The following is an 18,842-nucleotide window of genomic DNA, read 5'->3' on the forward strand; positions in this document are numbered from 1 at the left end:
GACTTTCCATTGCAAAGCCTAATATAATATGTCTGGCATCCGACTCCGATTTTTCCAGAGAAGGAAGCCCCCACAGTTTATTCCTCTTGCACGGTACCATATGAAGACAGTAACCAAGTTTAGTAAATTCCATCAAGAAGTTTAAGAGAAAAGTGTTACAGACATATGGATGGAAGAACAGTATCTTATATGTACAATGCTACAGCATGTGAATGAATTAAATGACTACATTCAATTATAAATCCAATGTCACAACACAGGAACAAAATACACTACTTAGATGAATTATAAATCCAATGCTACAGCATGGGAATGAAATACATTACTTAGTTCAAGTATCAGTGATAGAATGAAGCGCTTACTTTTACTTAGAGAAGCTTATGGAAAGAAAAGGTGAATATTAAAAGAGACAATAACTTTGAAAAGCATTTCCATAATTGCCAATTTTCAATTATTAGATTGACACAAAAGTGGGAAACTATATATTAATTCTAAGCCAGGCATGTGCAATTTCCTCCAGGGTGCAGGCCAGATACACAATTTTTAAAGCCACATACTATGATGTGAATAAGCATGATGAAACCTAGTGGGTGGACCAGTTTGCACATGCCTGTTTTAAGATAAAAGTCAGTATAATGAAAACTGTGTCACAAGCTGAAAGACTAAATTTACAAATGTATCTTAAGAATTCATTTGACAAAAAAATAAAAAAATTGTTTTATTTAAATTTTGCAAATATTAATATCTTTTTGAGGTCTGAAATGATGGCTGCATTCTGTAAGATGACAGTAAACTTCAAGCCATATGTACAGGTAAAGCACAAGATATGTTCACATAAAACAAAGCTATGTGCTTTTCTAAAAGAAACTAATTAACTATACCACCAAATTATAGGTACCATATTTACCGTATATACTGGGACAATATATTTGTTGGAACAATATGAATTAAGTTTTAAAGCAAATTTTTTGTGCACTGTATGCTGTTAGGACATGTCAATTTTTTTGTCATAAGCTGTGGGATGCTGTTAAAGCATTTGAAAATTACATGTCAGAAAATGCACTCAAACTTAAATTTTATTTTAAAAAATTTGAAAGAGTGTACTTGAACTACAACAATTTAATCCAATGCAGCATCTTCTCATCAACCCAACCCTTTTCCTGCACACATACGGTCCATACTTTTGGTGCATGAATATTTTTAGCTTCCTCATGCCATGAAAAATTATCATCGGACAACACATCTCCTAAAGTGGAAACTGTAAGGACTAAAGTAATATTTTTTAAAATCTGCACCAGTATGTCAGTTCTCAGACTTTTAACCCCTTTCTTATTCGCAGTCCATCTAGGAAAGAGATCACAGTACAACAGAGTTTTATCCATGTCAATGATCATATTGTTGGTGAATTCATCTGGCCTTCAGAAATTCATTGAATGATTTATTTTTTATTTTCTCCTCTGAATCTTCTAGGAAACATAGCATCATTAATATCCATGCACAAGGCACTAGATTATATCTCTTTAAAAACTTTTAAATTGTTTCAATTTATTTTCAAAATTCCTGTGAATACCAGTAAAAAGAAAGCAGAGTTGGCTTCCTTATGTTGGCAGACTTTGTATTTAAAAAAAAAGAGGCACATCTAAAAAAAAGTCCAAAGTTGTCTTCTGAGGTCAGCTTGCTTTGTAATAAAATAACCATTGTATTAATTATCCAGTCCATAAGTTCAAACAATGAGTTTATTGCATCTCTGCCAGTTGTGTTTATTCACCACCCAGGCTTCTATTTGCTTGCCATCTGTAATCATAATTGATATGAATGGGCACAGATGTTCACAGGGCAAATAGTATACACAGCAATAACTTGCTTTAATAATACTTTTTGTAACCCATGCAAGCGATTCATAATGATTTTATTGGCAAGTTACTGTGATATAGTTAACCTGGATATAACACAATCTCTCTCTCTCTTTTTGTTGGATCAGATTTCAATTTGATAACATATTCAAAACCTTGGAGTACAACCAATCATGATTCATTTTCTCTATATTCACATCAATGAACAATGTGTTATTTATCTGACATAATCAATACAAACTGCAGTAGATATTGTTGTTGATGTAGGGTTTAATGCCATTTTTCAGCACCAATAGGCTATACATGGCGGCCAGTAATAATGGTGGAGGAAGAACCCAGGAAAACCCCAGAAAGAACCACCAACCCACGAGAAGCTACTGGCAAGCTTTCTCACATACCCAAGTTTGTGGATATACTTTTTTATTTAATAAACTTCCCATGATGAACAAAGAGGAATATATGATAACAATATAAGGTTAGTTTCTTTCATTCTATTACCATATAAGCATTTTGTTTATCTATGTTATTGCAACATGCAGTAGTGGGGGGGGGGGGGCAGGGAAGAAAAACACAGCACAAATTTATTTTGCTTCGTAAGTCTTGGGACACATGACCTAAGTGAAAAGAAACAGGAAAAAATGAATTGTTATATTATGATGCAATATATACGGTAAATATTGTAGTTACAAGTTCTAACAGCACCATATTTAACAAGTCTGCCTAAAAATCTGATATCGCAGAAATGTTGACTGTTGTACATACTTATTTATGAATACCATATTGACACATGTATTACAAGATAGACTCAGATCTCCAAGTCACTTAACATAAATTCGGAGCATCGTACAAAGCTTTTGCCCGATTTATGAGTATGACAATGATCAACAACTTTTGAGTCCAATCTGCTGATGCATTGTTTGATGGCAGATCTGGGTCTATGCTGTTTGCAGTGCAACATGTTAAACATGAGTAACATCTTACAATACAACTCAATCAGCTGATGACACAATCCACATTGTCCATTCACAGACACAGCAATGCATGCACTTACAAAACAACAATGCCACCTACTGGCTTGTGGTGCAGCTAGAATTCTCTGCCACATTGTTGGCAAATATGACTGAAGCCTTTTTGTTAAAGATGAAACACAGGATGAATGAAAGAATCAAGATAACCATACCAATGACCAGTGTTACAATCTGAAATATGCAAGGATTTGAAGACTATAAGGGTCAAGGTACAGTAAATACAAAATATTACAAGGATCTTGCCTGCATGTCATGATGAAAACAGTGTCAATTTTTTTTAAACAAAACCCATAACAAACTGATGATGACCATGATAATGACAATGGAAAAGTGAATACCATGTCTCATTTCCCAGATTTGAAACTGAATGGGTATATCACCACTCTTCATTTCAACTTGTTTTTACTTTTGTATAGCTTAAATAATTTAATCCAATTTGTGGGATAAGGCCCCATATTCTCAAACCTTTTTGGAACACAAAACTCGAGTACAAGCTCAAAATCTCTAAATCAGACATGATACTCAGCGAATGTAACTATAGCAAAAAAATTTAGCATGGCAGTACAGGAAAAAAATTATGATAATCCTTATATTTAATGATTCTAACTGTAAATTTAGCATGGCAGTACAGGAACCAAAGTTATGATAATCCTTATGTTTAATGATTCTAACTGTAAATTCAGCATGGCAGTACAGGAACCAAAGTTATGATAATCCTTATGTTTAATGATTCTAACTGTAAATTCAGCATGGCAGTACAGGAACCAAAATGATGATAATCCTTATATTTAATGATTCTAACTGTAAATTTAGCATGGCAGTACAGGAACCAAAGTTATGATAATCCTTATGTTTAATGATTCTAACTGTAAATTCAGCACGGCAGTACAGGAACCAAAGTTATGATAATCCTTATGTTTAATGATTCTAACTGTAAATTCAGCATGGCATTACAGGAACCAAAATGATGATAATCCTTATATTTAATGATTCTAACTGTAAATTTAGCATGGCAGTACAGGAACCAAAGTTATGATAATCCTTATGTTTAATGATTCTAACTGTAAATTTAGCATGGCAGTACAGGAACCAAACTTATGATAATCCTTATATTTAATGATTCTAACTGTAAATTTAGCATGCCAGTGAAAGATTTTTATGTTTTGTGGGTTTAACACCAATTTTGGCAGGACATGACAGGTTATACGCAATGGTCAGAAGAGTTGGCATAGGAAGAACCTGGGGGAAAAAGACAACCCATGGGAAACTGGCAAGCTTTCTCACATACCCATGTTGGCTGAGCTGAGACTAAAACCCATACTGAGAGAAACTTAAGATGATCTTAAAGTTTAATTATTCCAACTGACTTATCATCCAAATTCAGTATACCAGTAGAAAAACCAGTTAAGATAATCCAGACTGATTCTATGTTATCTATGTCATCTAAATTTATCATGCCAGTCGATCAAACAGTTATATTAATCCAGAAAGTCTGATGATTCTGTGATATAATCAAAGAGACAGTGTACTGGTATGTCAAAATTTGCAAATACTGCGCTTGAGCTTGAATTCAGATAAGTTTCAAATATATGGGACTAAGTTCCAATAGCTGTGACCTATATTACATAATGTAACAATGTCTAATAACTCACCAGGAAGTAGCTGATTGTTATCCTATTTTTCACATAGGTTAAATACAGCCGAGTGACACAGTGAAACTACAGTAAAACCTGCACACAACATACAGTCAAGAAAATGTGTTCACTATTTATATGTGTCCTCTGATTTGACAGTATGGGACTATAGAGGAGAAAAATCTATGCTGTTAAAATCTATATGTTATGAACATTAGTCAATCAAAATCAAGTATCCATTAGGACATGATTGCAATAATTGGTGCACAATGTAATATGAAAGTTTAAAATTAGATTCAGGATTATTTAAAGTGTTAGTGTTATTCATAAATATTGTTATAGTGTTATTTATAAATGCTAAAATAATTAGTGTTGTTTGGTTATCACAACAACACAAATAGTTTGTTCAGTGCCAAGATGATTGGAGTGTCGTGTTCAAGGACACACCAACGTAAATTGAAGGATTAACTGTATAAAACCGGGATATTAATTTCCAAATGCATTCAAGTGAAAATTAGAGACAAAGCCAGAGAGTTGACATTGTGATTATACGTGTATGTCATTAGTAAATAAAACAATTTTGTCATGGCAAAATATATATTATTTAGTACTGACAAATACTGGCACAGTGTAATTATATCACCAGTAAGCAGTACAATTTTGTCTTGGTATTATATGTTATTACTACTAAAAAAGTACAAACATAATGTAAGTCTGTCACTAGTAAGGAGAACAATTTTGCTGTAGTAAAATATATATTTAGTGCAGAAAAATATTGGCATAGTGTAATTCTTTCACTAGTAAGTAGAACAATTCTGTCATTGTAGAAAATATTTTATTAGTACTGAAAAGTACTAATACTAGTAAGCAGAACAATTCTGTCACAAAATATAAATTACTAGTACTGCAAATACCGACACTGTAGGTCAATCACTAATAAGTATAACAATTCTGTCATGGTAAAATATATTAGTACTGAGAAATACTGACATGGTGTAAGCTGAGAAAACTGCATATAAATAAGACCATATATTTTAACAAATATTCATAACGAGCTGCTAGTTTTAACAAACCAGCATTAAAACAAAATCTCTTACATGCTTGATATCTACCTCAAAGCCAAATACCAGGACTGCTGGCTAAGATATCTGGGTGTGTGTGATGCTTTTTGACACTTTAAAGGATTTTAAAAAATATTTTCTAGTAATGGCAGTCATACTTGACAGAAGATCAGCATCATAAGTGCGATGTTGAAAACCCATATAACAGAATGCTTGTTTTCAAATCTAAGTGAAATCTGAGAAGATGTCATTTAAAGATTGTTTTAATTTAAAAAATAATGGCTATATTTCAAAGATGATCATTATCATTTGTATTTAGAAAGGCCTGCACATTGTAATATTCTGTCATATTTACTTCAGCAGTATTTGTAAAGGTATTTAAAGGTTTTCTATCTTCAGTAATAAAGGCCACTTTTGATTGCTGATCTGCATCATTTAGATAGAATTAAAAGAGCTTAAAGTTAAGATGCTTTTCTGGCAAATTTAGTGAATCTTGATAATTGTTTCTGGAGATGAAGTCAGTGAAAGGTTTTTCTATTTTTAGTAATGGTGGCCATATTTGATGGCCAACTGGCATCATTTATACAAATCTGAAAGGCCTTCATGCCAGGATATTTTCTAAAATTTTGTCAAAGTCTGTTTTGTGTTTTTTTGTTTAAAGTGCTGAAAAGATTTTCTATTTTTAAAAGTATTATTTGATGGCAGATCTACATCATTTCTATAAAACTTAAAAACTTTAGGATGTTTAATGTCAAGTTTGGTCAAAGTCTTACCCATGGGTTTTGAATATAAGCCAAATAATGGTTGTGTTTTTTTAGTAATGGTGACCATATAAGAGCTGGACTGGCATCATTTGTGTGCCAGAATGTTGTCTGCAAAGTTTGGTTGAAACTGATCTAGTGCTTTTGGAGAAGTTGAAAAGAGTAATTATTAACAGATGAAAATAAACAGACAGACACAGGTCCATACCATAAGATCAATAGGACTGAGGGCCAGGTGAGCTAAAAGTGAGTACCAAACTAAAAAGCTGGGTTTATTAAAAAGAAAATGGTTTTATCAGGACCCAGGTTTCTACACTTCCACTGCAAATTCTTCTCTAATTCAGTATCTAGCCATACTGTCTGTACTTTTTTGTACCCTCCAATTTTTAACCACCAGCAAGCAATGAAATCAAATTTTTTTATGTTGCTCTTTATATTTCATATACAGAACTTTGTATTCTAATATCTTGCAAATATTTATTAAGAATGAGTAACATTTCTTACCTATAATAATAATAATAATAATTAATACACCCCAAAGAATCATTCATAAATTGTGTACAACAAAGAGGCTCAAGAAGGCACCATATCACTCGCCTAACTTACAAAAGCAGGTTAATGTAAGAACACAACCAAAGTAAACAATCTCCAAAACTTTATAGACTGAGGAATTATCTTAGCACCAAAAGTGCATTCTGTCAGAACTAAAAGAATGCATAATTACAGGAGACTATCGCAGATAAAAACAATGAATGAAAAAGTCTGTGAAACCCTTAATAACTGGTATCTATTTGCAGCAATGTCCTAAGTTTAAAAAGAGTGGATTCAAAAAAGCAGTCTGGGGATGTGGGAGTATGGATCAAACCCCTATCAGAAACAACAGCTCCTATGAAAGCAGCTGGCAAAAGAAGCCAAGAAAAGGAATATTCCTGGCTCCTGGCTTCTAACCACACCTCTTGCCATGAACAGAGGGCTAGATAGGAGCAATCCATCATTTACAAAATGATTATAGATGGATTTCTGGTTCCATATTCAACTGTTAGTCAAACACAAATTCCACTGACTTGCTGACAGAATGATTTTTATAGCTCAGTATGAGTAAGTATGTGCATGTGGCAACAGTGATCACCTGTCAGATGATTTACTTCTAATGCTGACACCTATTTGATTACCACAACATACCAAACAGCTATGACATCTAGTTGATTATCACAATATACCAAACAGCTCTGACACCCACTTGATTGTCACAATATACCAAAGAGCTCAGACACCTAGCTGATTTTCACTAAATACCAAACAGCTCTGAAACCTAGCTGATTGTCGCAATATACCAAACAGCTCTGACACCTAGATGATTGTCACTATATACCAAACAGCTCTGACACCTAGATGATTGTCACAATATACCAAAAAGCTCTGACACCCAGCTGATTGTCACTATATATCCAAACAGCTCTGACACCTAGATGATTGTTGCTATATACTAAACAGCTGACACCTAGCCGATTATCACAATACACCAAACAGCTTTGACACATAGCTGATTGTCACAATATACCAAAAAGCTCTGACACATAGCAGATTGTCACTATAAACCAAGCAGAAATAAAAAGTCCAATGAATTTTAAAACTTTCTTTGGCTAATATCTAGAAACTATATTAATTAATAAACCGTTATTGTCCAAGAAAGAAAAAAACTGTTATTAAAATGTTATGGTAGTGAGTAAAAAGGAACCATTTTCACTCTGGTGATTTGTCAATTGTCAAAGAATCCTCCATATTAAGAATGAAAGAATTAACATATAAGAAAACACACCTAAACAGCTTATGTACAATCAAATGACTGATTCTTAAAAGGTATTTTTGTAAGTTAATATATGATGATAACTGGCAAGCCAGGATGCAATTATGTTCCAATAAATATGTAAACACTGTGTTTTTCATTTACAAGATGATGATAGCATTTAAGACTGTTGCTTAGATGCTGAAATCAAGGTTAAATATATAGTGAAGTTTTAGTTCCTTTACAGCAATTGTCCATGGCATAACTGTCACATTTCAAAGAGCTAAAAAACAAATCTCACAGAATTTTGGATGATCTCAGTCTCTTTCCTTGAATTAACTTTATCCCATAAAGATACAATCTTGTGCTAAGATTGTTCCAGGAAATATTATTTATATTTCTTTTATATCAATTGATTTATGATGCAAAAATCAAAAGTAGAAGCAGAAGACAATATTAATCTAAGTGTTCTCATAATACAACCAAGTCTGAGTAAATGGACAGATGAAACTACCAGGGGGCATTCAGGATGTGACTGTGTATATTCCACATTATCTGAAACTTATTAATACAACAAAAGGACAATTTCTTTTTGTTTGCATTTTAAATCAATGCATACAGAATATCTTCATTAAAAACAATCTCAGAATTTTCTCAAATCTCACAAAATATTTTATCTCATCTCAGTCTGATACAATGAATGTATTAATGGTATGCCATGGACAAGTGTATGGGTGGAAGCCTGAAAAATCTGACTTCATTCTCTATTAAATAGGACTCCAAGATATTTGTAAGATACTTTATTACAATCAGAAATATTATTATAGAACATGAATGTCCCACCACTCTTTGTTTGCACAATTTCCTTAATTTCCTGTCCATAAACTCAAAACTTACCCAAAGCATAACAGACAGAAGGACAGAAAGTCAGACAAGAAACATAACACTATACACTCCTTCCAAATTTGTGGCAGGGTATTAAAAACGTTGTCCAGTCAGAATGATTTTCAGATGCACAATTATATCCTTTAAACGAAGCAAATCATGTAGAGTCTGAAGACGGGGCAAAACAAATGCATGAAGCTTGGTAGTTTAGAGATGAGCCAAAAATATTTCTATCTGCACACATAGCTAAATTACTATGAGCAATTTAATTACTACATAAACTGACCTCTAATTGTGGATTAGGAATCAGAAACAGTCGTATACTGATAGCATCAGTTGCCCAGGAACTTTCTGCCCATGCAGAATATCGCCCTGACCTCCAATTGTTTTCTGAAACAAGTTTGTAAGAATTTATTTATAGGCAATAAAAATATACTTTGTATGCAATAGAGAACACACTCAAGGATGTGTGAATAGATACTAAAGCATGTAAAACATACATACTTCTTTTGGGGGGAGGGTTGAGAACTTAATCTGAAACTAGACATGTAACTGGCAATCTGAGTAAACTCAGATCATACTAATACAGTAGTCCTCCTCTTATAAGGCCACCCCTACTGCAGCAGGGAAGTGGCCTTATAATGAGGGTGGCCTTTCTAGAGGTTGACTACTGTAAACTCAGATCATACTAATACATCAATACAAGCTTTAATCCTTTCAACACTGCTGACCAGCAAACCATTCCAGGAACAATAACTCCTCTCAACACTGCAGAATGGTACACCAGTCACATGCACATCTCATTTTTATGATGTATTCTCTGATTGATCAATATCAGGGATCCCCCATTTGTAAATAATTATGTCGTAGTATGATTCATTTGCATACATTCAGACTTTAAGATAGGTTGTTAACAAGAAAGAGGGCTTTTCCAATCTATAAATGTTAATCTTTGAAGTCACCTAAGTACATTCAAATGGAGGACTCATTGGACGATGAGTCCGAATAGTTTGGGGATGAAATATCTAAAAATAACAGGAATCCTAATCTTGCAAATATATCAGAAAAAGAAAGGAAGCATTTGCAATATAGATGGATGGATACTGTTGATCATTAGATACAATACAGTCAAATTCTAATCGAGACAGATGTAGTATAAATACTCACCATCTATGTTGCCATCTGCTGTAAATGCTGGTGATACTGCTAATGACGTATTAGATGTAGTCCTAATACATTTCCCATCTCTACTTGTGGAGTTTTCTAACAGTGGGCCCTGCATCCACATATACTGGTATACCTGTAATAGGCAGAATATAGTTTAGTCTCCAAATCTAACAAAAATAGTTTACTGACAGAAAGAAAAATTTACTATAAATATCATTGAGAATCTAAAAATAAAGTGACTTATGCCAACTGTGTTTGATATCTATATATTATACTGTTTGATTTATGTTCTAAATAACAAAGTACACCAGGACCAAACAATTTTCAAATTCAAACACAAAAGAACCTGTCAAGAAAGACCATTCCTTCTACACAACAATCATGGTCTCTCAAGACATGTGGTCATTCACAACACTAGAAAATATTAATAAATCCATGCACTTAAAATCTGGCCTATTGAGACAGGTGGTCTCTGACAGTTGTGGTCTTCCAAGACAAATCTGACTGTAGTACCATCATGGGCTATGAAGAAATGAACATGTAGTCCAACTTGAATTGAATAGCCTTGAGAGAGCACTTTTAGCATGATACTGTTATCCTTGTAGATTCACTTTTCCTCGTCATGAGTAATTGATAATTATTTTTAGGTTATCTAACAGTCCATCCCATAGTACACTTGAGACTAGCTAATACCTAGCAGGAGTTTCATTTATAGGGTAATGTTTCAGTAATAAACAAGACATACATAAACAAAATATAATGAACATTTTCCATTTGTCAAGTAAAAATGCATAGATAAAATAGCAATTGACAGTCTCTAGACAACAAGTATTGCTGGCATCTATACAGTCAGGTCAGTGCACTCTCTAAACTGTAAGAAATTGTTAACAAATAAAAAAAAGTGAAATTTTACCCACCTTATCTGAACTAGGTTGGACACACCTGTCACTGGTATAGTTGTCCATTTTGTCTCCTACGTAAAGACCCAGTAACTTCTCTATCAGTGCTGTGATGTGATTATTAACGATTGTTACCCCAACATAAAATGGGTAGGGAGCAGCACCTGTAGGAAAATGATCAAATGGTTAGAAATGCATCCATATAACCTGATGCTTCAACCAATACAATGTAACCAAGTTCTAAGTCAAACAAAAGGGCCATAACTCATTCACATTTTCTCCGAAAACTGTAAAAACTAAACCTGACAGAGACCTTCTTAATGCAAAGCCTAGTACCAATTGAAATTTGATTTCAATGCATTAAGTCCATCAAATATTACTGAGCAGAAATAAAATTCATTACAGATAAGACACAACAGGACTGGATAGTTGGCTGCTTGGATTTTAATGGGACCTTCAATATATTACTGGCTTTATCATGCTGAGAAAACAGAAACTAAGTGACTTTCCCACTGACGCATACAGGTAGTCAACCCTGGCAGGCAATATTAATAGACATCTTGAATACTAGATTTGTCATAATGCAAATAGTTTAAAGTATTCAGTTTTATACCCCTTCATTCTTTTTCAAATAGGGTAGGGGGATGTGATTTTTTTAGATAAAAAAAAATCAATCTCTCAAAAATCTTTAAAAATATTATTCTTGTTCCGATTTATAGAACCTATCATATACATTACTTAAAAAAATAAATTATCTTGCAGTAATGCAAAATAACAAACACAAGCCTTAAAGATCACAAACCCCCAACCTACCGTTCTAAAAATTAAACTGTTTGTCCCCTAATCATTAAGACAGCTCTTAAGCATTTGGCAGAGCTTGAAAGTTTCCATAGGCAAATTTGGCAGCCATCAGTTCCCAAAAAAGTACAAGCACACAGCATCGCACAATAATATCTTTAGTAACAACGGATTCTGCACAAGTTCTAGTTAACATGTAACTGGTTTCAAATGTAACAAGCAGGCTGGTAGCCGAGAGAGAGAGTGTGTGTGTGTGTGCCTATCTGTTATATGGTTGTGTTCAAACAATAACAAACTGTTAAATCAGATGAAATATTCTGTCCCTGGAATCAAGCAGATAAAATACATTTCCAAGATTGAAATAAGTTTCTATTTTATGGTGGGGTGGGGGGTAAGTGAAAAATTGAAATTTAGGATCCAAATTTGTTTTTGGTATACTAAGCTGAGGGCTTTGATTTACTGGGAAAAACTGAAAGATATTAAAGAAAGAAAAAGTCAGTAATCAAAATAAAAATTCATGTTTTCAGTCTTGAGGGGATTTTGGTTTATTGAGGTTCAGATTTATAAGAGTCTGTGTGTGTGTTTGTGTGCTTGTTTGTGCATGTGTATGTATGTGTGTGTTTCATGGAAGTGTGTTACACCTATCATTTAAAAAGTCCAGTATAAAACTTCATGTCAGTGGAGACAGTAATGTAATTAAACCATCTTTAAAACCATTCCAAAACATGAGAATGACATCACAGTACAGCTGTAATAAAAACTTGTGTTCCATGGAAATGTGTGTCCTACCTGCATCTGTGCAACAAAACATGTCTGATTTGTAAAAAGACCTAAGAAAAAAGAGGCTGATTTTGAGGATTGGGCATATATGCTTTAATGTATAAGAGGAATTTCTGTTATGACTAAGATCTGCCTGATGGGTGTCAATATTGTGCCTGATGGGTGTCAATATTGTGCCTGATGGGTGTCAATTTTGTGCCTGAAGGAACGAGTTCTTACTTAGGTCCTTTGAGAAATCTGCTGTGAGGATTTCTTTGAACAATTCACACTGAGGAGAAATCAGGAAGCAATACAGCATATGTGTCACCTGAAAGACAAAGTAAACTTTTTTGTTTCCTTTAGTAAGCAATAATGTGAATTTACCAAAGAATGCTTAAGATTAAAATGAAAGTTATGCAGGTCATGTAGGTTTTGGTACTGACCATTTCAGCAATATGAGTAGTTTTCAATCCCTGTTTCTTGGAAGATGATTATATGAAGCCCAAGAAATACATAGGACAAATCAATGTTAAAGTAACCTGACATTTTTAGGTGAGGCCAACAAAGAGGTGTGATCCAGTGAAAACCAGATTGAATGTCACATGCAATAATAGCACAGTGACAGTGCCACATTTCAGAAAAAAACTGGGAACAACCCACTCCCACTGTTAATGATTTGACATGATGTCTGCTTTTCTTGACCCAAGACAGTGCATGTCTGCCACTGTAGAAGTCCACAGCAATTGACGTTTTCAAGTTTGAAGATGATATCTAAGGTGCAGAGAACTCAACAATCAGATCAAACTTCAGTAAAACTATATTAGCATCACATTTTAGGAAAACAATTAATATTATATTCAATCAGTAAAGGCACCTATGTGACTACAGTGGTGTATACTTTAATAAAAACCAACATGAATTGGTTTAAATTTTAAGATTGATGGTCAGTTCATTAGAACTGACCAACTATTGATTTTAATTGCCTGGAGATATTTTCTATATTTTTCCTCAAAAATGTCATTTTTTGCATACTTGGAAACATTTCTCTCTCCCTGAATTCATGGAGTTATCACCATCACCAAGTTATCTTACAGAAAAACTCCAGATGTGTGGTACTGATGATGAACAACCAATTGAACTACTTTTCTGAAAAGGTTTATCACTAGTCTAATAATCATGGTGGCTTGTGATGAAGTGAACATGTTAAAATTAAAGTGTAAAAACGAATTTTTCCCATGAAGAAAACTTTCATTTAAAATTAAATTCTAAAATCATAATCAAATGCTATTCTGAATGATGATCTCACCACTAGATGACCCATCTAGAAGACTTTCAAGGGAGCCCGACCCTTTTATAAGGCTGCCTAGCAGGATACCAAAATAGTAAATTTCTACCACTTTGTCTCCCTCAAATGAAGCCACCGATTTTAGTAGGCCACATTTTCATTGTGGAAGGGGCGGCCCTAAAACAGGGGGACCATTGTAACAGTATTTGTAGGATACAAACTTTCATGATTTTCTTTGTTGTCAAAATTGGCAAATTTAAAGACCCAACATATAATAAGCCATCTATAAAAAAAAAAACTTCCATAAGCTGCTAAGTTTAGAAACCAATTAAAATATTGCATGCCAATAAAATGGAAACTATGAAAATAAATGAATTCACACTATTCAGAACAATGATCAAAATAATGAAAATACTAATGACTTCACAACCCGTAGTGATACTAATTTACAAAAGATCAGCTGGAAGAACTCCAGATATACACCACTCCCTCGATAACTCACGCTCTGATAACCCACAAACCCGCTTATAATGCAGGGTCAGGCGTGGATCCCATTTTTTTAAACCAGAAAATACCCCAAAAATGTATCCATATTTGTTGAACTTGAAGAAAATTGCGATAAAAATTGGCAACGGAAACTTTGATGTATCACACTCATTTTATCATCGAAAACAGTAGATAGGACCTGGAAATTTTAATCAACACTATGAAATATCAAATTTAAAAATAGGTCATACAATGTTTTACATTTTCTTTCCAAACGACAATCCTAGTACACCGCAATTAACGATATGTAAGGAAATTTCGATCAATGAAAATGTCACTTACGCCACTTAATAAATACAAATTAAATAATTTTTTTTATCAGTTGAAATTTGTGTTCTAGTTCTTATCTTTAAGTTCGTTTTAAGTGGAACTGTCATAAATGCAATGTGTCCTTTTCAAATTAAACGTGAAATGCGTCAATCTACCGTAACAGCTATGTCTGCCAGAGTTTCCCTGAAAACCTAATTAAGTGCCAACCGTGTTTTGATAACTGACTTCCGGAAGTATTTGCTGTATTGTTGCACTGAATTAAAGCTGTCCTCCTTTGTATTATCATGTTAATTATGTCTTTTGAATCAAATAAAGGAGGTGGAATAAAAGAAAAGTTAAAAGGAATGAAAAACAACAAACTTAAAATCTAGCTGCCCCGGTCATATGTTGGATGAACTCACTTCATATGATAAATCGAACACTTATAAATGTTATTGTGTATGTTACATAAACTACCTTAAATTAACTGACTCTTTCATAACTGTGATCAAAGATAACAAGGCAGCCAAGCAAAATGAATACTTTGTAAAATAAAGAGCTTGATTTCACAGATACGGACCGTTGTGGGCAAGCGGATTTCTAAGAATTCTTGAACTAGCATTTAGAGATATCCTCAAGGATAATAAGAAGTTTCATTATTATTTCCCAATGAAATCACGACATCAATATTGTACGAACTGAACAATACAAAAATTGAATTTTGACGCAGACAATTGTCACATAAAATAAATGTTGCGTGTTTTTGAAAAATGGGAATCTTGTTTGGCGGTTATCAACAGTTAGTCTAGTTCCCTGTCCTGGGGACTCCCGCTTTGGCAGGATAATATTAAACACCATTACAGGAACCAGACTCAATAAGGAAACAAAAAGCAGTGACGTAATACACATATTTTTTTGTGTACATGTGATGGTTGTTGAAACAAGTTGGAACGATCTTTCATATGTTGGACATTTTGAAAATAAATGTTATTTAAACAGAATAATGAGCAACTTCATTAGAAAAAGCGTGTTATTAAAAATTATTATTGCCGTGATTGTAAAATGAGGATTCAGTCAATAAACAGCCCAGTTCCCCAACACGGCTCCACCCCCCCACGGTTTTCTCGATGTCAAAAGCGATTTTTTCCAATTTTTGGAGGTCCCTCTGTAACTCACGCCTCGCTTATAGTGCGGACTATGTTTGCGGACCCCGAGGTGCGTGAGTTATCGAGGGAGAGGTGTATTACTATTCTTGGTTCATTTTTACTACTGTAAAAAAAAGATGCTCGAAAAAATCTTTACAATATTATTTCAGATTTAATTTTCTTTATATTTCACAGAATTTATAATAATATTTGAAACATCTTGGGATTTGTTTCTTTTGTAAAACTATTTTATGCTATTGTTTTGAGTATTACCATCTGTGGTAGGTTAACATCAGGGAGAATATCGTAAGGTCTAATCATTTACCCAAATTTAAGTTGCCAAAAGTATTGAAAACCAGTCTGATGCTAATTTACATAATCATGGTCATTTTTACCACCATAAGCATACAGCTCAAAATGATCAATTTTTTATATAAAAACTGTTGTCTTTACATGTGACCACATAATTTATATTATCAGCTGAAACATCATCTTGGGAATTATTGTGGTGATTTCCTTGTAAACATTTTGAACTATTGCTTCAAAAAGTATTACCATCAGCGATAAAATATCCAAGTGAAATAACTAATATAAGGTCTGACCATTTATAGATAATCTGAGTTTCCTCCCTTGATTTATAAAAGTTGCCTCAATGGCCATTGTACTTTGTTACTGATTTTAGTAAAATAAAAGTTTGTTACTGTTATTAAAATCCTCAAAAGGACCAAGAACAATCCACAACATAAATATATGAATGAGTAATTGTGCTATCAATGTACCAGAGTGACATATAATAATATGAATAATACAACAAAAAACACATGTATCATAAATATCAAACTGTAATATAACAAAGTTATGTCAAGAAACAACACCAGTAATGCCAGCTTTGTGCAGTTTTGCAATAAGTAATATTCTAACTGTAATTCCCATTGTAATAAATGTTTAAATTTTTCACTGATACTGCCCAAAAAGGCATCAATGTTGATCACATTTTATCACTGATTTACTTAGAACAACTCTGACTTTCAATCAATTAAGAATCCAGTTACATTTGTAGATGTGTTGTAATCTATACTATGCAAAATTTATTTAGGGAACAGTTGCAATTCGGTATGCAGAATATCAGATTTGTAATCCAAGGGTTACAGGCTTGATACCCATCCAGGGCTGTCTGGTGTGTCCTTATGAAAGCAATTATTCCTCAACATGATACTAATAATGTGTTAACACTGCCTGCATTGAACCAAACAACCCACCAAATTTATGTTTAGCAAATCTTATGTGAATTATAAAGCATCACTGGTTAAAATTAAGAGTTTTGCAAGTATTAAATGTGAGATAGGCAAAATAACTTTGAGTTAAATTTTTGCAAGGTCAAAATGTAAATATTATGTATATATCTCAAGTAAAATCTCAAATTAATGGTTGAAATTTTCAACTGATCTCACCAATTTATAATATATTTGATAACTGACTCGAGTGTTGATAAATAATTGTTCACAGTAAATAATTACATTAATACTTACACTTTCTTCGCTAGCATTTAAACCATCAGGTGGAGAGTCAGCCATGGAGAGATTGTATAAAAACCTGGCTAACATTGTGGATACTTTCGTCAGTTCTTGGGCCTGGACAGTCACATAGTCGTACCAATCAGACTGATTCACATTCTCTGGATAACTGGCATTTATCTGAGACACAAGGTCAAACCTGCTGTTATAATACCTGAAAATTGGTAAAAGCACACAAGCATTAAAGAAAACTGTGCTGAGAAAAGAAAAAGAACCAAAACTACAATACACTATTGTTTAACCTTAGTTTTCATTTCAGTATATTAGATGGTCATGAGGATTACTCTATGTACCCCCCGTTTTGAAGAGGCTTGGACATCACAAATCAATAGTTGAAAATTCTAAGTCATTCAAGCATGAAAATTCAGGTCACAGCAACCTAACTTTGGTATGTTTGAGTTACCTCTTTTTATATGCATTCACGTACCAATTTTTATGAGAATACAAGAAATAAGGTTCAAAATATTGTGGGTGAACTAAAATTAGCATCAAATATACAAATTACTAACACCTCCAAATATTAGGTCAAAGTTATTTGCTTATGACATGGCCTGATTACTGTCCTTGAGATGCATCCATATACCGAATTTCATGAGTGAAAGTGTCTCCGTGATGTTAGTGTGTAAAGAATGAAAATCTAAAAATGCTTAAATCACTCAACATGACCTAATTTTCTGGCAAGGTTCAGTTACTCACTTTATTATGCACACCAATATATTAGTTTTCATCAGTGTAGGTGAAATGGGTCCAAGATTTTGAGGGTAAAACAATCAAATAGCTTAAAATACCATGTTCGCTGAAATGTGAAACTTGGGTCACAGTGACTAACTTTGTATGATTATGCATTTATATGCCAAGTGTTATAAGGGTCACAGTAACTAACTTTGTATGATTATGCATTTATATGCCAAGTGTAGGTAAATATGGTCCAAGATATTAAGGACATAAGAAATTATTGGCTGAAGAAAAAAACATTCTCTAAAGCATAAATATTAGGTCACAGTGACCAAGCTTAGATATGGTTTGGATACTCACCCTAAGATTCATACACATACAAGTTTCATCAGCGTACTGGTAGATGAAATTGGGTCTAAGATATCAATGGGGCACTGAATGAATGGCTAACATACAAAAGTTGATGAAGCATGAAAATTCAGTCATAGTGAACTAGTTTTTATATGGTTAATCCACAGTCAGGGTACATCCTTTTAGAGCATCCCTCAGTGTTAGATTTCCTCACTCGGAATGCATATCACTTGTATGGCTCCCATGAATGGCATTAAAAAAAACAAGTACTGTACTCGAATATGTTGCAATCAGCTGATGCAGTCAAGGCAACCTATTGTAAAATTATTTATTATGAAAATGATGACTGTAATGTTCATTAGAATGTATACATGAGGTTTTTGGAG

General features: G+C 33.5%; 1 protein-coding gene across 5 annotated transcripts in view; it reads right to left on the bottom strand.

Moving 5' to 3' along the window:
• Nucleotides 1–18,842, bottom strand: part of LOC149793394 (nicastrin-like) — a 60,543-nt gene that overhangs the window by 12,076 nt on the left and 29,625 nt on the right. For 3 of the 5 annotated variants that reach the window (XM_089967374.1, XM_089967372.1, XM_089967371.1), the window contains exons 10-15: nucleotides 17,386–17,584; nucleotides 12,872–12,959; nucleotides 11,093–11,238; nucleotides 10,176–10,308; nucleotides 9,295–9,398; nucleotides 2,925–3,052 (exon numbers count right to left, since the gene is read on the bottom strand). In XM_089967374.1, coding sequence (XP_089823500.1) covers nucleotides 2,925–3,052; nucleotides 9,295–9,398; nucleotides 10,176–10,308; nucleotides 11,093–11,238; nucleotides 12,872–12,959; nucleotides 17,386–17,584 — 798 coding nt within the window. Of the gene's footprint in view, nucleotides 1–2,904; nucleotides 3,053–9,294; nucleotides 9,399–10,175; nucleotides 10,309–11,092; nucleotides 11,239–12,871; nucleotides 12,960–17,385; nucleotides 17,585–18,842 lie in introns of all 5 variants that reach the window. The other 2 variants (XM_089967375.1, XM_089967376.1) reach the window with 2 other exon arrangements.

The sequence above is a fragment of the Sinohyriopsis cumingii genome, chromosome 8 (genome assembly GCF_028554795.1).
Source record: "Sinohyriopsis cumingii isolate HCF-2022 chromosome 8, ASM2855479v2, whole genome shotgun sequence".
NCBI lineage: Eukaryota > Metazoa > Mollusca > Bivalvia > Unionida > Unionidae > Sinohyriopsis > Sinohyriopsis cumingii.